Source organism: Choristoneura fumiferana, chromosome 14 (assembly GCF_025370935.1).
Source record: "Choristoneura fumiferana chromosome 14, NRCan_CFum_1, whole genome shotgun sequence".
Lineage (NCBI taxonomy): Eukaryota > Metazoa > Arthropoda > Insecta > Lepidoptera > Tortricidae > Choristoneura > Choristoneura fumiferana.
Window position 1 is genome coordinate 303711 of NC_133485.1, and position 20936 is coordinate 324646.

General features: G+C 46.2%; 3 protein-coding genes, 1 long non-coding RNA gene and 1 pseudogene across 4 annotated transcripts; 2 read left to right on the plus strand and 3 right to left on the minus strand.

The window, feature by feature from the left end:
* Nucleotides 1-957: 957 nt before the first annotated feature.
* LOC141434595 (uncharacterized) lies at nt 958-3225 on the minus strand. Its single transcript, XM_074097017.1, has 2 exons — nt 2748-3225; nt 958-1232 (listed from the first exon to the last, which is right to left on the minus strand). The coding sequence occupies exons 1-2, from the start codon at nt 3036-3038 to the stop codon at nt 1020-1022; spliced, it is 504 nt and encodes a 167-aa protein (XP_073953118.1). The 5' UTR covers nt 3039-3225; the 3' UTR covers nt 958-1019.
* A 146-nt stretch (nt 3226-3371) lies between these two features.
* Nucleotides 3372-4546, plus strand: LOC141434594 (uroporphyrinogen-III synthase-like). The gene is made up of 2 exons (XM_074097016.1): nt 3372-3487; nt 3648-4546. The coding sequence occupies exon 2, from the start codon at nt 3684-3686 to the stop codon at nt 4434-4436; it is 753 nt and encodes a 250-aa protein (XP_073953117.1). The 5' UTR covers nt 3372-3487; nt 3648-3683; the 3' UTR covers nt 4437-4546.
* Nucleotides 4547-5034: 488 nt separating this feature from the next.
* Nucleotides 5035-6525, minus strand: LOC141434596 (uncharacterized). The gene is made up of 3 exons (XR_012452071.1): nt 6445-6525; nt 6265-6366; nt 5035-5926 (listed from the first exon to the last, which is right to left on the minus strand). It is a non-coding gene; the product is annotated as an uncharacterized lncRNA (long non-coding RNA).
* Nucleotides 6526-9045: 2520 nt separating this feature from the next.
* LOC141434892 (uncharacterized) lies at nt 9046-16138 on the minus strand (annotated as a pseudogene).
* Nucleotides 16139-16147: 9 nt separating this feature from the next.
* LOC141434593 (E3 ubiquitin-protein ligase TRAIP-like) lies at nt 16148-20124 on the plus strand (the record flags this gene model as incomplete). The annotated part of the gene is given in 5 exon segments (XM_074097015.1): nt 16148-16436; nt 17705-17841; nt 18332-18541; nt 19163-19321; nt 20023-20124. Coding segments are annotated over 4 exon segments (584 nt in total), but the record flags the coding sequence as incomplete, so codon positions are not given.
* Between the last annotated feature and the right edge of the window lie 812 nt (nt 20125-20936).

The window sequence follows — 20936 nt, forward strand, 5'->3', positions numbered from 1 at the left end:
TTGAACGCCAGCGGAGTGCGAAACGAATGTTCCTACTTAGTTTAATTTGAAGCGTGCGACAGAGGGTCACGCGCGTCCGCCGCGCGGCGGCCGTTGTGGCTTTGTATTCCGCGCCATTCGTCTTGGAAATAGATATCAAGGGTTACGTTACGACGCGCGACATTAAATCAGCCGCCAAATAAACGGACCGCATCGCACGGCGCCGAGACCTCTGCTCCGCAGACGAGCCACAAGACGTAAATGGCGTTATGTGGCGTGCACCGTCCGCTCGAATGTCGCCGGGTGCTCCATATTACTTCTGCTACACCACAGTAGACCCCGTCCAGAGTGTGATTCTCTGAAGCTCGGGTTTCCTAGGATAGCGGTGCCGTCATACATAACATTATGACATCGCTATCTTAGATAACTAGAGCTTAAGTAATGCTTAAGTGAATCTCGTCCGCGGGTTCATCTCTGCGTTCGGCTGCACAATCATAACTTGACCCGTTCGCTCGCTGGCGCTGTACACTTTGTACAGTCAGTGGAGTAGCCAGTAGCCAGTAGCCAGTAGCCAGTAGCCAGTAGCCAGTAGCCAGTAGGTCTTGTTGGTCAGTGCAACGTCAACGCACGACAACTCTCTATTAAGGAGCATACTCATAATATATTATCAACTCTATTAGGGGCTGTTTCACCATCCATTGATTAGTGTTAACTGGCGGTTAGGCGTGATGCCGTCTCTATTTGTATTGTTCGAATAGACGGAGACGGCATCACATTTAACCGTCGATTAACGCTAATCAATGGATGGTGAAACAGCCTCTTAAACTCGTTTAGAATGTTGTCAGAGAATCACGGCAGGGGATGTAATAATAATCCCCAGCCCCAGCTCTCACAAAGAAAGATTTAAGACTATATTTACCACGTAGCCGAAAACGGTATACAGGACCTAGTGTTTTAGAAGTAATTAAAAGAGTCTGATAAGAACATGTATGTATTAATCACGTATATAAAATAAATGTGTGGTCAATGTCTCTTGGCGGCTAGCCGCGGTCGTCGTCGAGGTCTTTGTCGAGGTAGCAGGCGGGGCGGGCGGGGCAGGCGGGGCTGGCGCGGCGCCGGCGCAGCAGCAGGAACAGCAGCAGGTTGTACTCGCCGGCCGCGCCCTGCACCAGCCGCAGCGTGCTCTCCACCTGCTCCTGCTGCGCGTCCCACGCCCGCAACCGCTCCACGCTTGCCAATAAGTACTTGTTCACCTGCGCAGTGCAAATTCAAAAAATTCAGAATAGTGGTAAGTATATCCAACTTTCAAGGAAAACTATAACGGCTAAGTTTGCTTGAGAATGATTAGTAGTTTAAGAGTAAATAGCAGCCTAAGGTATAAAATATACCTAAACTTGGGAGATTCCTTATAAAATACGAAATGCTTACAAAAATATTACTTGATTTTTTCGTAATGGCTACGGAACCCTATTTTGAGCGTGTCCGACACGCTCTTGGCTGGTTTTATTGATGGAATAAATGAGACCGCAGCGGCGTCTTTAGCCCATGTAGCGCCCGTGTGCAATTATTACTTTAGTTAGCGCCATCTAGGAAGCGCGCGGTCAAAATGGAATAGGTACAAAGTGCCGCGGCCGGCGCCCCTAACACCGCTGCGCCCGTGTGCAACGCACACCCTGCCTGCACTATAGGTAAAGACGCCTCTGTGAGACCGTAGTATCTACTAAAAGAGTTAACGTGGGAATGGAATGGAGTTGCTGTCACGGGATTTAAGTGCCTTCCTATTAGGTCCCTAACAATCCAGTATAATTAGTTTCAAAATGTAAACGCAAAAAAATTACAAGTTTCTTATTGTTTCGCCATGTCCATCCGTCTGTCTGTCTGTCCGTCCGCGGCTAAGCTCAGAGACGTTAGTACTATAGAGCTGTAATTTGGCATGAATATACATATTAGTCACGCCGACAGTGGTAAAATAAAAAAAAATTAGGGACCTCTCATAGACGAGAAGAGTGGGGGAGATTTTTTTAATCGACTAACCCTATATTGTGGGATATCGATGGATAGGTCTTTTAAAACCATTGAGGGATTGCCAGCACGATTTTTCGATTCAGTGATCTGTTTGTGAAATATTCAACTTTAAAGTTAAAATTTTCATGTCGAGCGTCCCTCCCCCTCCCTCTAAAATCTAAACTGTTGGGTGGAAAAATTTGAAAACAAGATTCCGTACACAATACGAAATCCTTAGAAAATGATTACTTGATTTTTTTGTAGTGGCTACGGAACCCGATCTTGGGCATATCCGACACGCTCTTGGCCGGTTTTATATTTACTTAGATACCTAAAAAATATTTTTCCCTCCACTGTGCACCCTCCACCTCGCACTGTGCTCAATCAGTAGAGTGAACATCGCATCGGATCGGGGCGTTTTGTGACGCGGCCAATCAGTTGTTGCGACAAATTGACGTAAATGGACCCACTAATGCGGGCTCTTTATGCAAATTCCATTATGTGAGCAACAACGACTTTCCAAATTTCCGCTTCCTGCGCGCGAACTTTGCGATATCTTCCCCAATTTGAAGACGCACCTAAAGGTCCAACTTACAAATTGCTTCGTCAAACTTCTTGCCAAATAATTTACACCCGTTGGCAAACTTCGCGAGTTCACAAATGCCTTCGCGAAAAGTTATGACATACTTGCCGCGAGGGTCGTCACGGCCACATCTACAACCTCACCCCTTCTCGGCGGAGGGGTGGCGCTCAATTACAATTACCTTAACTATCCTTCTCTCCATCAGTTTTCTCTGTATCCACTCGCAGAGATATATTAAGAATCCGACGACGAGCATAATGACGGTGGCGAAAAGGTCGAGCGGCGGGCAGAGCGCTCGCAGGCGCTCGACCGAGAAGCGCGGCAGCGGCGGCGCGACGTGCGCGCGCGGTTTGTCGTCGTCGTGCAGGCGCGTGACCAGGTCGGGCACGCTGGGCACCAGCAGCAGCGTCAGCGCCGCCGTCAGCACCAGCGTGCCGCCCGAGCAGCAGCAGCGCAGCGAGCTCAGCGGCATCGGGACCTCTCCGCCCTCTCACTGCTTCTCCGACAGAATCGGAGAATGATCCACTGTAAAGTAAACATAAAAATACCCTTTACCCTTTGTGAGGTATCTAATAATTTTCAGATTAATTTTTTTTATATGGGCCAAAATGTGAGTGCGTCAGGAAAAATCTTTTCCGTTTAAAAGGAAATGTTCCTGTCAGTTGACTGTCTATCGAAATAACAGCAAAACGTTTCATAGCTCACGACGTTGTTTATGTGTAACGTAATTTTGCAACGTTTAATAATGTGACTGGAACATCAATCCATGAAGAAAAAAAACTAGTGACAGCTGTCAGCTGATCGATCCGGTCTGTCAGAGGAGTGTCACTGTCTGATACACGGAAACAATCAAACGAAAGTTTGAATACCCAAAACTTTCAAATTATGAACTTGGGACGTTTTGAATAAATTGAAATAAATGTAAGTAGATTCTACCTGCATTTTGTAATACAGTGACATCGACTCCTTTCGTCTCAAACCTCCGTCGAATCAGCTTTTTACTGGATAGTTTCGCGTTTACCACCTCATTAATTCAGTGTTGCGTCGCAAATAAACTCAATCTATTTCCTTGTGGCTTCAGGGTCGTCTTTGTTCGGTCGAGTAGCAAGCGCCCACCATGAAGAGAGTCGTACTGTTCAAGAGCGAATCGGAGGACTACCGCAGGGCGTTCAGCGATCACGACTACGAGGTTATATTCGTCGAGCCGCTTCACTTCACGTACGTCAACCTGGCAGAGTTGGACGAGAAGCTGAACGACAAAGGCTACACGGGGCTGATAGTGACGAGCCCGCGCGCCGTGGAGGCGGCCGCCCAGCGCTGGACCGTGGGCAAGTTCGAGGTGTGGCGCGCGCGACGCCTATACGCGGTGGGCGCCGCCAGCGCGCGGCAGGCGCGGGGCCGGCTCGGCCTGGACGTGCGCGGCGCCGCCGCCGGGAGCGCCGCCGCGCTGGCAGACCTCGTGCTCGCCGAGAACACGGACCCGGCCAAATTCCTATTCCCCTGTGGTAATTTGAGCTCTGAAACTCTTCCGGACATGCTTCAATCTAAGGGAATCTCAGTGGACTCTCTGACTGTGTATGAAACTAAGGAAAATGAGAATTTAAGAGAAGAACTCATCAAACTGAGCGCATTGGAATGCAGTCTCTGTTGCATGGTGTTCTTCAGCCCGTCAGGCTGTGAGTACATCCACCGCCAGCTGCAAACCTTCAGCAACGGGCTGACACAGCTGCCTTACTTCGCCATCGGCAACTCCACGGCCCACAAGATAGAGAACCTGGGTGTGGAGATAGCAGGTGTTGCTGAGAAACCCACCCCGGAGAGTATTACGGAATCAGTACAAAAATATTTTGCTTCTGGTGCTTCAAGTTAGTGCCATAAATAATTACAAAGTACTTGGTGCTGGTTATAATAGTTTTAATTTATATTCCTAAGCATTGTTACAAATTATACCTAAATACAGTCTTTGTTTTTACAAAATTATATCAAATTTGTATTTTCACTTACAGTAAAGTATTATCATTTTAATCATATATGCACGCTTATACAGTGTAGAATCTGCAGTGGCAAGACATCACTGGAGCACTCTGCAGACATGTGGAGTGCTTGAGTGACCACTATGCGAGTGAGTTAATTACTGTGCTATCTTGATAGATACACAAAGAAATTGAAGAGTAACAAAACTGTCTTGATGCAAGTTTTATTATAATACCTATTATGTTTTGTCAACATGGTATACGGTATTGTTGACTTACAAGAAATCGTCTGCATTTCACTCCAGAATCATAGAAAATAAAAATAATATATAAAATATAGTGTAAACAAAATATGGCGGAAGGAAATGTTCAGCATGCACTTGCATTGCAATAGTTTTATTTTAAACAGAGTAACTTACAGTGCTTATTCTTATGCTTTTTATACCATATAATCAAACTCAAGATGGCTTGTTAACATATAGACGTTTAACACTCACACAAGTTCAATATGACTTAGATCAATATGAGCTATCACTAAAAGTTATGTAGAATATAAAAAGACTATAAATGGACTAAATAGGACATGAATATTTTCATACAATATTGCTCTCAATTTGAAACGATAAAAATATGCCAGTTCTGTAGAAAGTGGTGCCTCATTATCTTTTTTTATGGTTTTACGTAAGCAGTATTTTAGCAGTCGTTGACCCTCTTAACGGCACGTAATAACTTCCCTCTCTGTATCGTTGTTGAAGTGGTTGTCAATTATGTTGTGAATGTGATGTGCTGCCGAGAGTGAACGGTTCATTCCTACTAATATTATAAATGCAAAAGTTTGTGAGTGAGTGAGTATGTTGGTTACTAAAAAGGCTGGATCTTTAAATAAAATTTGGTATGTAGATAGCTGGACATCTGGAATAAAACATAGGCTACTTTTTATTTCCATATTCCCATGGGATAGGGATAAAATCTCGAAAAAACAATTGCTGAGTAAGCTCTAAGGAGTCATGAAATTTGACATGATTGTTTTTAATATAACGTCAATGAAAATCACGATTTAAATAATTTTCGGGAATTCCCACGGAAATTGAAAAATATCCTAAAATTTCAGTTCCGCTCCTGATCTAATGAATTACGTGTGCGACGCCGCGGGTAAACACTAACACATCATACATGTGTATGTATGTGGTTTGTCATACAAGTCGGGGGCACGCGGCAGATGTGTCGCGCGCGCCGTATTTGGCGGCGGTCAGACGTCGATGTCGGCGGGCGGCGCGCGACGGGGCTCCCTCGCGGGCCCGCGCGCCGCGTCCCAGCGCCGCGTGACCTCGCGGTGCGCGCGCGCCGCGCTGCCGCCCGCTAGCAGCGCCACCGCCAGCGCCAGCGGCTGCACAGTGCAAACACAAACACATAATACAGTTCAACTAATTGAATCGTGTACCAGAACAGAATGGAACCCTTTTGCTGCAAATGCTGTAATGTTAACATTCAATACATCTGCGAAAGAAATCATTGGGAAATTTATTCCAAAAAGATTCCAACTTTGCGGCTTGCTTGTTAGGCAACCCGATTTGGTTCAGTCGAGGTAACACGCGCAGTGGAAAAACGAATCCCGGCGCCGGTGTCGGTGCACGGCCACGCCGGTGCCGGGCCGGCTAAAGGAAAAACACCCATTGTATATCAGTGTTGTGTTCTGGCGGTGCGTGTCGCGATGTAGGTACGTACGGCGTGCACGTAGGCGATGCGCCCGCGCAGCTCGCACAGCGTCAGGCTCAGCACTCCGCCCAGCACCAGCAGCGCCGCCAGCGCCGCCCCGCACACCACGTCCTGCAACCACACCACCACTAAATACAGGCGGGCGCAGCTGCAGCCGCCGCCCGCCAGGACTGGCAGCCCGCCACATACCGCGTAGAACCAGGCGTGAGGCGCCAGCTGCGGCGCGCCGAGCGGGCCGCCCGCCAGCTGCAGCGCCAGCGCCGCGCCGCCCCCAGCGCCAGCGCCGCGCCGCCCGCCGCCAGCCAGCCCGCGCCCGCGCAGCCGCCGCCCGCCAGGAACAGCACGGCCGCCGCCAGGCACCCCAGCTGCAACACCACGCGACGGTAATGCCGTGGGGACGGAGACACCAACACACATCACGATATTAACCTAACTAAATATTCAACGTGAGCGATAACACTCATTCAGGACATATGAAAGTTTTCAAAAGGGCACTACCTAGCCGTAGGACGGTCAGAAAAAATAGAAAGCGTCACACAATAAGTAAAACGAAGGGGGAGGTTTAGAAATCATAAATCCAGAGTGCCGTCGGAAAAATAAGGTTGAGAGCCCAAGTGAGAATAACCCACCATGTTAGGTTGTTACGTATCTCAGCTATGCACCGTAGCTGTGACCGTAGGTACATGACGTTATCAATTACTGCACTGCTGTGATATCCGAGCCGTTATCCGCAATGAAAGGTATGCGTGCATTCTCAAATGCATTCAACTCCAGTTCATTCATTAATCTTGTCGCCGATACGATCTACTATCGCGATCTCTTGGCACAATATTACTCGCAAATGTGATGAAAAACATTGTATGTCGCACGAGCGGTACAAGAAATACGAACATCGACTCATTAAATTAGTTATTAATTAGTTATTCCTTATTTACCGCCCTTAAGAACGTTATACCATGTTATTAATATTTTAACTAATAGGTAACTATCTAAGTTGTTGGTTGGTAGTTTTAAATTTTATAAAACATAAACCTACCTACTTGTCTCGTGTACATACGTTCGGTGACGTACCTACAGTGTGGTGGTGCGGCCAGAATCGTCTTCGCTGGACAGACTCTTCAACGGTTAGGTAACATTAACATCGGATAGCATCGACTTGAATTGAAACTAGAAACCGTTAAGTACTTTAGAAGGCAATGCAAGTACAGTCAGCAAAAAATTGGATTTGGAATTTTGTCCCTTGAAAAGTTATCAGCTAGGTAAGTACTTACCACGGCGAGCACCTTCATGATGCCCTCGGGCGTCGTGATGTAGGCGGTGTCGGCGTAGTACTCCCGCAGGATCGCACTCTCCGTCAGCTTCTCCGACATTACGCTCAACTCAAACCTTGTATCTAGTTTAGGCACTCGACTAAATTAATTCGTTCTAAAACTTCAGCACCTATTAGGTAGGTACCTATGCGGCAGATTGTAGAGGTTGCCGTAGAATTTTTCCAGGATATTAATTAAGGTACTAACTGCGTCGGCGGCGCCCACGGCCGGCAGCTCGCGGAGTGTCGCGGTCGCGACCGCAGCAGATAGCGCTAATGTAGTCACAATGTTATTGATAAAGCTGTGATTTCTTAAGATAAGAGCGCAGGGCTAGCACGACTTTGTTTACCCCGCCCCCGAAAGTGTGTACGTACTTTTTGCGTCGATTTAGTTTGGGTGGCACCATTCATCTATTATTAACGGTCAATTTCATTAGCCATATAGCATCGCTGTATGGTTCGACGGCGCCGGTCCGTGCCGGGCCGCAGCTCGCAGTGGCCGGGCGGTGCCGCGTCGCGTGCCCCCGGGCATTAAAAAAGGTTCAGCGCGACATTTCCCAGGCATAGTGAGCACGGTCGTAACTGAAATAGCGTCATTATAAGGTCGTTATGTAGGTACAATATCCGCGGTTCCTAATCGGCCGTCAAAGACCGGCGCGGGGCGTCGCCGATCCCGGTACAACAGCCAAGTTGGACCGTGCTAGTTGCCATGTCACGCAATGGATTAATTCGAAATGCGAAAGGTTCTATCCGAATTTAGGTACCTATAATTCCATTACCTGTACTTAACGTGCTCTTCCGACCACCTCTTATCTTGGTGTGGCATAAATAAAATCTATCGTAAGTAGTTTCGATAATTCGTAATTGTAAAAGTCGATTAAGATTAGTTTTAATCCGCTTCAACAAAGAATCAGTGATTTAATATTGTCTATACTACAGGCTGTCCGGAATAACGACTAATGTGGGAACGGCGGCAAATAATGAGGGAACGTCAACTGATAGAACCCTAAATATTAAACTCTTCTAAGGAGGAGGAGGTACTCTAGCGTATCACTTCCTAAGCTGAAGTTCCTGTTCTATATAATAAATTATTATTTCGAACATATATTTACACAATAAGAAAGATATAAAAAACAACACTGATAACATGGCATGGGTATCCTATGATCTATGGAACATACTTAATTCTCATCTCGTCTAATGAGAAGTCTCTCGGCAACCGACAGCGGTATGTATGGCGTTCTACATTAAAAGTTATGCATCCTTACGGTATTCCCTTTATGTATTTAAAACGTCATTACAAGCTATAAGCTCTAAACGAGGATAATTTCGAAGACGCGAAATCACGTCCGCGGCATTACGATAAAGAAGTCACCGGACGCGATATCGCGTCTTCGGCAATGAATGGGAAGCATTTAACAATCAGATACCCAGTCTATACGTAGTTTATGGAATATTTTACAAAGCAGATACAGCGTCGCTCATGTCATGATGGCTGATAACAAAAATTCCTTCGATAAGGATCAACTAGCGGCTGTATACATATAAGTGATAAAGGCGCTAATGGGAAATCCGTGGGAGCGCAACGTGGGACGCAAGCTGTGGTTCACCACAGCGGGTCTCTGATAAACGATTAACTGATATTTCGATAAATGATTGCTAAATTGAACTCGGATTCAAAACTATTGTAACTAATTAGTAATTAGAGATAGCGCCGCTGCGAATGCCCCCACCGTGTGGTTTCTCCGTATTATGGTTTGCCCGTTGCCGTTTGGTGCCCTTAAGAGGCGTGTGCTACTTTTTGCAAGGCTGGTAATGCACCAGCAGTCCCAGTGGTAGTGTAGGTGTCCATGAGCGGCAGTGATCACTTATCAATCGGTGAAGCCCATGTGTATTAGATGGTTTTCATAAAAAAAATATTTTTATCAAAATTATAAAGGAAATGAAAAGAAACACCGTTGTGTATAAAAACCATATATTATAATTAAAATTGAAAAGTAAAAATCACTCGCACATAGTTTACAGAGATCGAGCCGCCGGAGCAAGCGGCCGGGCAAGTCGAATCCAAAACATCATTATTTGCTCAATTTGGAGAGGAAACAAATTCAAACAATATTGTGATATGTTTGATATATAGTTTGTAAATGAAACAGACGATGAAAACAATCGCGGCGCTCGCCCGGCCACACGCCACGCCACACGCCACACGCCACGCGGCCGCGCCACACGCCACACGCCACACGCCACACGCGTAGTGGGCGAGCGCCGGCGACCCGTAAGCTCACGGAACGAGTATGAGATCAGACAGTAGGTATAAAATTATTTCCTATAACAATTCTTAGTATATTTCGCAATTTCTCCTTAAACCCTAGTACATGTCGCTTATGAACAATTAATATATTATCATGCAAACGATTTGATCCATTACAAGCGTTACCGTACGAAATAAAATCTGACACGCCGCGCGGGCGGCCCCTCTATACAACAATATTACTCTTAACGCAATAATAACGCCTCGCTCGAGCGGCGGCCGCGCCCGTGAAGCTATAAAAAGAGACTAGGAATGAATTTGTGCAAACCGACTAGTCGAGGAACGTCGACGCTTAACATTACGAACCTAAACCTAACGGACTAGCATCGAACCGGCTCGCGAACGGAAGGTCGGCGCCAACACAAACAGCACGCGGTCAAAAGTCAGTGGAAAAGGAGTCCGGGGCGGCGGGGGCGGCGGGGGCGGCGGGGGCGGCGCGGCGCGCGCGGCGGCGGGCCTTCACTATAAGGGGTCGTGGCGCGACGTGGACGGCTGCGGCACGGCGCGGTACGCCGCCAGCGAGCCGGCCGAGCCGCGCCCGCGCCCGCGCCCGCCCCGCCCCGCCCGCGCGCGCCTCCCGCCCGCGCCCCCGCCCCGCCGCCGCCCCCGCGCCGCGCGCAGCCTCGCAGCGACAGCCCCGCCAGCACCAGAGCCGCCAGCGCCCCGCCCAGCCCGAAGCCCTGCAACAAGACGCGCAAAATCCATGACACAGTTGAAATATCTTTATTGAATTTAGACTACAAAAACTTTTTAACAAAAAACTAAACCGCCGAAATAGTACATTGTGTCTTAAGGGCGGTAAATAAGGAATTACGAACGAGAGTCTATTAGAAGCCCGAAGTCGAAGAGTCGATGTTCGTAATTCTAGTACCGCCCGTGCGACACACAATGTTTTTCATCACATTTGCGAGTAAAATTGTATTTTTTCAAAAATTGCCGATACCGCTGATAGCGCTCTTGGCAGCGCCAGCTCCTAGCCATACAAGTGCCATGTCGTCTACCTGACGGGCTTCTATTTTTTCTTTTATATTTTTTATTTCTCTTGGCTCGTGCTGAGGCACCGACTTCAAACTGATACCTAAATTAAGGTTAAATGAAAAAAACTCATTATTTTTTGCTTTTCAGTTTTTTCGCCGGTTTAATTTTTTTTGTTAACAATTTTTATTTTATACTATTTCCCACCCTTGGCGTAATTTTTTTTTTTCAAATTTATGTAATACAAACTTCAAGGTATACCCTAGCCAATAAAAAATAATTATGACAATCGGACTAGGTACTCTGTAAAAAGTTATGTCTGGTCATACAGTACAATCAGTGACTGAACAATCAATCATGTCCTGTTTTCCTACCCTTAGTTATGTCTGGCCATACAGTACAATCAGTGACTGAACAATCGATCATGTCCTGTTTTCCTACCCTTAGTTATGTCTGGCCATACAGTACAATCAGTGACTGAACAATCAATCATGTCCTGTTTTCCTACCCTTAGTTATGTCTGGCCATACAGTACAATCAGTGACTGAACAATCAATCATGTCCTGTTTTCCTACCCTTAAATCGCCCTGTCTATGATTTATAAAATACATATATCTAATATATAAAATTTTCGAGTCAAAAATGTTTTGTGACCAAACTCCTTCGAAACGGCTTGACCGATTTTTATGAAATTTCCTTTTCCAGGCAAGACGTCTGCCGAGTCTGGTAGTATTTTATAATTTTTATAATGTAATTTGTTCCACAACCGTTGGTTGGTTTGACTTAAAATTTTGTATATAGAAATTCCGATGTTATTGAATAATTAAGTTACGTCACAGCACTCTATCGGCATTTTATACACTGTTTTCCTCGTCTGTTCGTCGTGTCTGTAATCGTCTGCAAGTCAAAGTCTCTAATAAATGTATATATACTTTAGGTTCTCAAAGCGGGCCCGTAACGCTTCCGCGTGCACCATTTTTTTTTTAATGGTATCCCCATTGTAAGTAGTAATTCCTGGTGCATCCCTATTATCAATAGGGTAGTGGTATACGTACGGCGGCAGCGTGCAGGAGCGCGACAAGCGTGCGTGGCGCGGCGCGGTACTCGGGCGCGGTCAGCACGCTGTGGAGCGTGGCGGCGGCGCCAGCCAGCAGCGCGGCGGCGCTCCAGAGCGCGGCGGCGGCGGCCAGCGCGCCCCAGCGCAGCGGCAGCAGCGCGCGCAGCCGCGTCACGTGCAGCGCCAGCAGCGCGCCGTGCAGCCCCGCCGACGTCAGCGCGCCCAGCTGCAGCGCGCGCACGCCGCCCGCCCCCGGCAGCGCCCACACGCGCAGCCCCGCGCCGCCCCACACGCACGCGGCTGACGTCACACTGCACACCTGCGCACACACACCACATCAACACATCAACCCATCGAATGAGGTCTACGTTAGACGTTAGGTCTTAGGTCCGACAACGAACGAAGCGACGACGAATAGATACGAACATCTGTTACTGTTACTACAGCCGGCAGACCGTCTCCAACTTTTTTTGTAAAATCGAGTAGGTACCTAGGTAGCTGTAGTCGAGCTAATCTATAAAATCTCCGCAATTGGTTATTAATAAAAATGGAAATCTGTACAACAGGGAACGAAACGCACCACGATAACGCCAATCGGACGGACGCCTCGCACGTCACGCTCCTATTTATCTGGAACCTTTCGCACCAGACGACTGAGCGTCGACTTGAACTCCAATTTTAACACTAAATTTAACTTGTACTTTAGATTTCAATTAGTTCATTCAGATTCTACTTTACGAGAAACAAAAACTTTAAATGAGAATACGCAATACAAAGAACATTGCCCTTTATGTTTTTCGTCCCTAATAAGTAACATCTTTCCCTTGGCCGCCAACAAAATTGCATAAAAAATTGGGCAATCCAGTGAGAACAACGACGCCAAGTCACTGCCAAATGGTAACATCTGCATAATTAAGTGAAGGGCTTTTCATCAATACAAACTACTGACCACGAGCACGAGCGTGATGGCGCCGCTGGCGGTGAGCAGGTAGCGCAGGCGGCAGTAGACGGGCGCCAGCGGGCGCGGCGGCGCGGGCGGCGCGCGCGAGTAGTGCGCGTGCGAGTCCCACGAGCGCTCCGTGCCGGCCGGCGAGCGCGCGCCCGAGCCCCCGCCGCCCCCGCGCCCGCGCCGCCCCCGCGCCGCCCCCCGCGCCCGCGCCCGCGCCGCCCACCGCGCCCGCGCCGCTGCCCGCGATCTCGAAGTCCTGCAACACCGACATCCCAAATCTGTTCACTGCCTGTGCTCATATGCCGACAGACCCGATATCATCTGATCTATCAGCGCTGAAATTCGGTACACAGATAGTTTGAGTCCCACGGAAGGACATAAGATAGTTTTTATCCTGGAAAATTGCATAGTTCCCGCGGGATAGCGATAAACAATTATACGCGAATGCAACTGTAGGCAACAGGCTAGTATGAAGATAAAACCATCCCCTGTAGTACTACACTGCAGACATACAGTGTGCATGATATAAAACCGGCCAAGAGCGTCTTGGACACGCCCAAGATAGGATTCCGTAGCAATTACGAAAAAAAAAACAGCCAAGAGCGTGTTGGACACGCCCAAAATAGGGTTCCGTAGCCATTACGAAAAAAATAAGTATTATTTTTCTAAGGAACTAAAATAATTTCCTTGCTCACCCGCGACCTTACGATAGCTAAGCTTATGCAAAATATGCGTGTTCATGCAGTTCCTCCACCTCCACACTGTAAGAACACACACAAATCACACAAACCCATCTATCACCACCACCACACTACACTGACGCGTTTCGAACTCAAACAGAGCTCATCTTCAGAGTGACACAACCGTACACCATGCTACCAGTTGTTAGACTCCACCACCTGCTGGTTGTTGCTACCAGTTGTTGTTGTTGTTGAGTGTCTGTCTAACAACTGGTAGCATGGTGTACGGTTGTGTCACTCTGAAGATGAGCTCTGTTTGTTCGAAACGCGTCAGTGTAGTGTGGTGGTGGTGATAGATGGGTTTGTGTGATTTGTGTGTGTTCTTACAGTGTGGAGGTGGAGGAACTGCATGAACACGCATATTTTGCATAAGCTTAGCTATCGAAAGGTTGCGGGTGAGCAAGGAAATTATTTTAGTTCATTGATATGGACCTCCGCAAAGTAACGCCTGATTCAATAAATAATTTTTCTAAGGATTTCGTATTTTATATGGAATCTTCCAAGTTTTGGTATATTTTATACCTTAGGCTGCTATTTACTCATAAACTACTAATAATTCTCAAGCAAACTTAGCCGTTATAGTTTTCTTTGAAAGTTTGATATACTGACTGACTATCATCCTGAATTTTTTCAAATTTTTTATTAAGCGTTACCTTTCCATATTTTTTGGACAGACGGTTTACCAAGATAGAGGGGGGGGGACACAATCTTTGCTACTTTGGGAGAGCGATTATTTCTGGAAATCTTCACTTAATCAAAAAAGTTTTTGAGAAACCTTACTATCTTTTCAAAAGAGCTGTCGAACTATGTGCCACATGTTGATGCGAGTAAAAAAAAAAAAATTCTGTTACATGTATAGTGCCCCCCTATATTAATAAAAGTAAAACAAACAGCCCTAGCAAGCTAGCTAGTGCAAGCAACCCTAGGAAACATTTACCCTATTGTGTTGTTAACTCGTGGAATGCTCTCCCAGAACTTGTGATAAGTGCACCTTCAGTGAACAGTTTGAAAAATAGACTAGACAAACACTTAAAAAAGAAAGACTAAAAACACAAGTGCAGTGATGTACATACATCAGCTCTAAGAGCTGCTAGGGTATTATTTCAATAATAATAATAATAATAATAACAAATAACTTAACTATAACTAAAAGACATTTGAAAAGTTTCCCCTCGCGGCATGGACCGAAAGATGTTGGCAGCATTTCCTTGCTGTATAGCAATGCTGATACTTTGTACCTTGTCATTTTAACATCATGTTTGAAAAGCCATATGAAAATTGTGTACCAACTGAAATTGACAAGTAACAAAAGTAATCACTTATTTATGATGTTGACTGTACCTTGTATGCCTGTCTTAAACTGAACTGATGGATGGATTGATGTCTTGTGTCTACAATAAAATGTAGTGCTGCAAAAGCCATCACATATCATTGTGTGTCATACATAATAATTATAGCTCTAATTAATATTTTGCACATCAATGAATAAAAAATTATTTCATAAATTGATCATAAATCATCATCATCATCATCATCATCATCATCATCATCATCATCATCATCATCATTGCACTGAATATATCGTAACATACACTGATAACAAGCAAAAATCTCTAAACAATCTCATGTCATGAAAGAAACTGGAATAATAGGACCCTCCCAGTTACGGTAAGTTCACTAGGTTTGCATTCTGATACAATCATTAGGAAGAGTGCTGCAGAACTTAGACGGGGCCAGCAGCACACATAGCTGACGACACGCTAGCCAAGTTTAGGTGAGAGAATTGATAATTAATGAAAGGGTGTAATCATCTTATCGATTCGATCACTATTATGATGTTAACGCAGGAGTAGGGCGCGAGGAGTGGTGGCGCGGTACCTGTATGTCCTCGCCGCGGCAGCTGGTGGGCTCCAGGTCGCGGATCTCGTCCAGCAGCAGCTCCACCTCGTCGGTCGAGTACAGCTCGCTCACCGACACGTAGCGCGCCGCCGCGTGCATCGCGCTCTACCGCGCGCCGCAGCCCGCCGCGCTCGCGCTCCGCCTGCACAGACACCACCAGCGGTCAGCCGAGGCCTCCGCCGCACCCTAAGCGACGCGCACTGCTCCACCCGCCATACCTCTCCCGCACGGTGACATCGAGGCTGCGTCCCGTCTGTGCCCGCATAATCTGGAGGCGCGGCTATCCTTTTACCCAAAAAAACTAAACAACTTCGACTCGATGACGCTTCATGGGGACGCCATGTTTGTTATCATTTTTTGTCTTTGGTCATTTTGGAAGAGAGGGAGTGGTGTCATGTACTTTGTTTTTGCCCATGGGAAGAAGCCAAAAAACAGAAGAATATTTCCAAAAATATTCTCATGAACGAATTTAAATTGAAGTAAAACACAAGAAAAATATTTTAAGGTCAGTCAAATTATTAGTCGGTTCGAGACCATGTAAAAAAATATAAAATTGTAGATGCTTTTAGATGCTGTTGTGCTATTGAAAGGCCGGGCGGGCGGGCTAACGAACGAAACGAAACGTCAATAAAAATATAATGTCGGTTCAAGTCTGTACAAACAAAGTCGGTATTTCCATGTCGGTATTGTTTAAGGTATTGTAGTATTGTACGTCCGGTAAATAGTGTCACCCCAACAAACCAACCAGTTCGTTTGTTTCTGACGTTTCTGTTTCTTTCTGTGTTTTCTTTGCTTATTTTATTTACTAATTATTTGCTTTAATTTTATGTTCACAATGGGAAAACTGAAAATAATAGATGTACGGTGAACACTAAGTTTTCTTACTAGTGTTCTTTTCTTACTCTCAAGTTGCACAAAACTTTGTTTACAAACTAACGACGGTAAGTTGAATGTTTTTACTTGCAATTACATAAAGTACCTTATAAAAATTAATGAGAGCTAGCTAATAATTTTTCCCGTAATTTTCGAATGGTATGGAAAAGTGTAGGTGGGGTGTGCTTAGTATAATTTAATTATAACCTTTAAAATATGTTTTGCTTTTCTTGTATACTCAAATTAGATAGAAACATAATTCCCAATCTGCACTGGGCTCGCGTGGGGACTATGACCCAAGGTCCTCTCGTTCTGAGAGGAGGCATGTACCCATCAGTGTGACGTATATATGCTGGAATAGGAACAGTATATCTAATCAAATTAAAAGTATGCAAATAAAAAATGAAAAAAAATAACAGTATTATTATTATTCCCCTCAATGGCGTCCTTTAAGGCTTGAGCCAATGTCAGTTAAATTAAAGATAAATATATTCTTCTTCTTGACATTAGACGACCGGATGGCCAAGTGGTTAGAGAACCTGACTACGAAGCTTGAGGTCCCGGGTTCGATTCCCGGCCGGGGCAGATATTTGTGTGAATAATACAAATGTTTGTTCTCGGGTCTTGGATGTTTAATATGTATTTAAGTATGTATTTATCTATATAATTATGTTTATCTGTTGCCTAGTATCCATAGTACAAGCTTTGCTTAGTTTGGGACTAGGTCAATTGGTGTCAAGTGTCCCATGATATTTATTTATTTATTGTATGGTGAATGTAGTTTTTGCAACTTGATAGCAAAATTCTAGAAACCACGCGGAGACAATTTGCGCATTAAAAAATGTCAGACGCGAAAATAAATGTAGAATTTTGTGATCACTGTTCATTGTTAAGGTTAATCGCCGCATAAAACACTATCAAAATTATACTTCAACTAGCCAAAGAAGCAGAAATACCAAAATTAGATATCGCCTACATCTGCCATGTTCGAATGCTACAAATTGAATCCAAAAGAAACAATAAAAAACAGTTACTGAGCTACCTCAAACAAACATGCAGCCACCCTACAGTTCCGTCACCCTACCTTACATTTTAAAATTACATTGAAAATCAACTACTAAGCAACCACTTTGCTACTGTACCTAAGAGAAATAACTTAGTGTTTTTAAAAGATTTTTTGTTGTTAAACTTCTTATAGGTGGGGGCATATTGTTCCAGCACTTGGTTCCTAGGTACAGTTCTGTGGGGGTGGCATTGTACTAACAGAGAATGTTGAGCGAGTGGAAAATTAAATAGTTCAGGATTTTAATTATTTAAGTTTTTTGAATTCCCCTAGTAAACTAAACATCAGTTTGAAGAGATGCACATCCAGTGTACAATATGCAGCGACCTGGTGAACCAGGCTGAGAGCCTGTATGTGACCAAGTGCGGCCACATCTTCCACCACCAGTGCCTGGCGCAGTGGATAGAGAGGTAATATTTTCTTATTCTGTTCTAATCTAATATCATATAACACTCGATTGTTTGTTGTTGTAAGTTTGTTTGTTAATATTCTCATTAGCTGCTCTGAAAATATTATTTAAATTATGTTTTATAGGAAAGATGCTTAAATGAACTAGAACATTTGATAATAATAGTTAGGTCAGTATACCTAGTGCTATCCACGAAGATGCGTGATTTTGTCAAAATTAGACATTAATGAAATTATAATAAGTACCACAGCACACATCATTGTGAACGACTACCTATACTAATGTGACTGCAAAAATATCAAGACAATAACATAACTTGAGCTCTAATAATATATATTCTTTCTAGTGTCACATTCACATGTAGCCCCATGGGAATATCAAGGAAACACTTAATTGTGTAACGTTTTCCATCATAAATGGACCGAGACACTTTAATTTTGTTGAGTCGGTTAACAACAGTCTATCTATGGTAATGATTGGTCATGTTTCAGATCGAAGTCCTGTCCGCAATGTCGCAACAAGGTGACGGAGCGCTGCATGTTCCGCGTGTTCCCGACGGTGAGCGAGGGCTCCCGCGAGGACGCGGCCACGCTGCAGGCGCGCCTCGACCACGCCGCGCTGCAGCTGCGCACGCACCAGGCGCAGCTCAAGGACCTCCACGAACAGCTCGCACAGGCCACCGCTAACTCCACTCACAAAGAGTAACTATCATACTATTCATCCATAACATTTACATGTTTTTTTTTAACCTAAAGTAACATGTAACGGAGAACGGATGCCGGTTGAGTCCGAAAAGTTCTCGAATGGAGACCGCAGATCGGCAAGCGCAGCATTGGACGTCCACCAACGAGATGGACGGATTACCTAGCTAAAGTCGCGGGTTCAAGGTCGGTTCCAACCGAAGCAACCGGAGGTCTATGGGGGAGGCCTATGTTCAACAGTAGACGTCCTACGGTTGAAGCAATGAGTTTTTTTTATGCCTTCCAAACATGGTTCTTTTACACTGTAATGGCCATTGATCGTTTTTCAATTGAGTAATAAATAATTCAACCAACTAAGAGCACGGAGTATGCTTTACTGCTGACAGAAACATGAGTTAAAATTGAAAAAAATTGTCTTTTTTGTTCACGTTACAAAGGTAGGATGCAGTTTCGAGTGTAGCGTGTTGTAATGATAATATTTTTGACCACCCTACTAGGATACGGGTAAACCCCAAGGAAAATCAGTAACGTAACGTCCGTATCTGCTTAAGCCCCTTAACGCTCGTTTAAGGCGTGTATGTGTATGTGTATGTGTAAGGGCGTGTATGTGTATGTGTGCAGCGCGCTGGTGGCGGCGGCTGAGAAGCGGCTGGTGGCGCAGGAGTGCGCGCTGGCGGCGCTGCGCCAGAAGCTCGCGCACGCCGCCGACCGCACCAGGGACACCGAGCGCCTGCAGCGGGACAACGAACAGCTGCATCGCACGCTGCACACCTTGAACGGGTGAGGCGAGGGGGGGGGCGGGGGTGCTGCCCCCAGGAATGAGGGCTGAAAATCGCTAGATGCCATAGTATCGTGAGATCCGTTTGACGTTACGGCCTTGGTCGCTTGATATTTCAAGCGTCTATCTGTTGCCGTTATTAATATCAAGCAAAACATCATGTTTGTTGTATAGAAGTCCCCTTAAATATTTATTTTATTCTGTTTTTAGTATATGTTGATATAGCGGCCACAGTTATACATGATCGTTGAAAATTTCAAATGTCTAAATATCATGGTTCATGAGATTTAGTCTGCTGACAGACGGACGGACGGACAGTGAAGTTTGAGTAATAGGGTCCCGTTCTTATCCTTTGAGTACAGAAGCCTAAAAAACGCCGCAAAAACGCTGAATATTTACTCAACTACACAATTGGGCCTTACTGTAGGAGCCAGTTACCCCTTACACTTTCTTGATAATGTTGAAGTGCGTAGAAACATTGTACACTCAGTGACTCAGTGTATTGCAAAATCACCAGCACCAATATCTAACACAACAAGCGCGCATAAATATCTGATACGGATACGACTCTATTCCTAGGGCTGGAAGGACGTGTCAGATATTTTTGCACGCTCCTCTGTGGCAGATATTAATGCTGGTGACTGTACAAGTGTGTAGTATAGTGTAGTTTAGTGTATTGAGCAGTGTGTGTTTGTGTGTGCAGCCTGCAGCGCGTGTTGCAGGCGACGGCGGGAGAAGTGGAGGACACTCTGCGCGACTACAGCGACCCGCGCACCGTCGCCACCTTCGCCGCCGCGCTCAAGCGGTAAGACACGATCACACCCTGCCCGGCCCGAGCCATCATACTCGTAGCCGCGCTCAAGCGGTAAGACACGATCACACCCTGCCCGGCCCGAGCCATCATACTCGTAGCCGCGCTCGAGCGGTAAGACACAATCACACCCTGCCCGGCCCGATCCATCATACTCGTAGCCGCGCTCGAGCGGTAAGACACAATCACACCCTGCCGGCCGATCCATCATACTCGTAGCCGCGCTCGAGCGGTAAGACACGATCACACCCTGCCCGGCCCGAGCCATCATACTCGTAGCCGCGCTCGAGCGGTAAGACACGATCACACCTGCCCGGCCCGAGCCATCATACTCGTAGCCGCGCTCGAGCGGTAAGACACAATCACACCCTGCCCGGCCCGATCCATCATACTCGTAGCCGCGCTCGAGCGGTAAGACACAATCACACCCTGCCCGGCCCGATCCATCATACTCGTAGCCGCGCTCGAGCGGTAAGACACAATCACACCCTGCCCGGCCCGATCCATCATACTCGTAGCCGCGCTCGAGCGGTAAGACACGATCACACCCTGCCCGGCCCGATCCATCATACTCGTAGCCGCGCTCAGCGGTAAGACACAATCACACCCTGCCCGGCCCGATCCATCATACTCGTAGCCGCGCTCGAGCGGTAAGACACAATCACACCCTGCCCGGCCCGATCCATCATACTCGTAGCCGCGCTCGAGCGGTAAGACACAATCACACCCTGCCCGGCCCGATCCATCATACTCGTAGCCGCGCTCGAGCGGTAAGACACAATCACACCCTGCCCGGCCCGATCCAT

Bases quoted from the DNA above. Each gene is read 5' to 3' on its own strand.
- LOC141434594 (XM_074097016.1), top strand. From the start codon at position 3,684: ATGAAGAGAGTCGTACTGTTCAAGAGCGAATCGGAGGACTACCGCAGG.
- LOC141434595 (XM_074097017.1), bottom strand. From the start codon at position 3,038: ATGCCGCTGAGCTCGCTGCGCTGCTGCTGCTCGGGCGGCACGCTGGTG. The intron at 1,233-2,747 runs GTAATTGTAATT...TGCACTGCGCAG, and splicing joins TGGAGAGAAGGATAGTTAAG to GTGAACAAGTACTTATTGGC.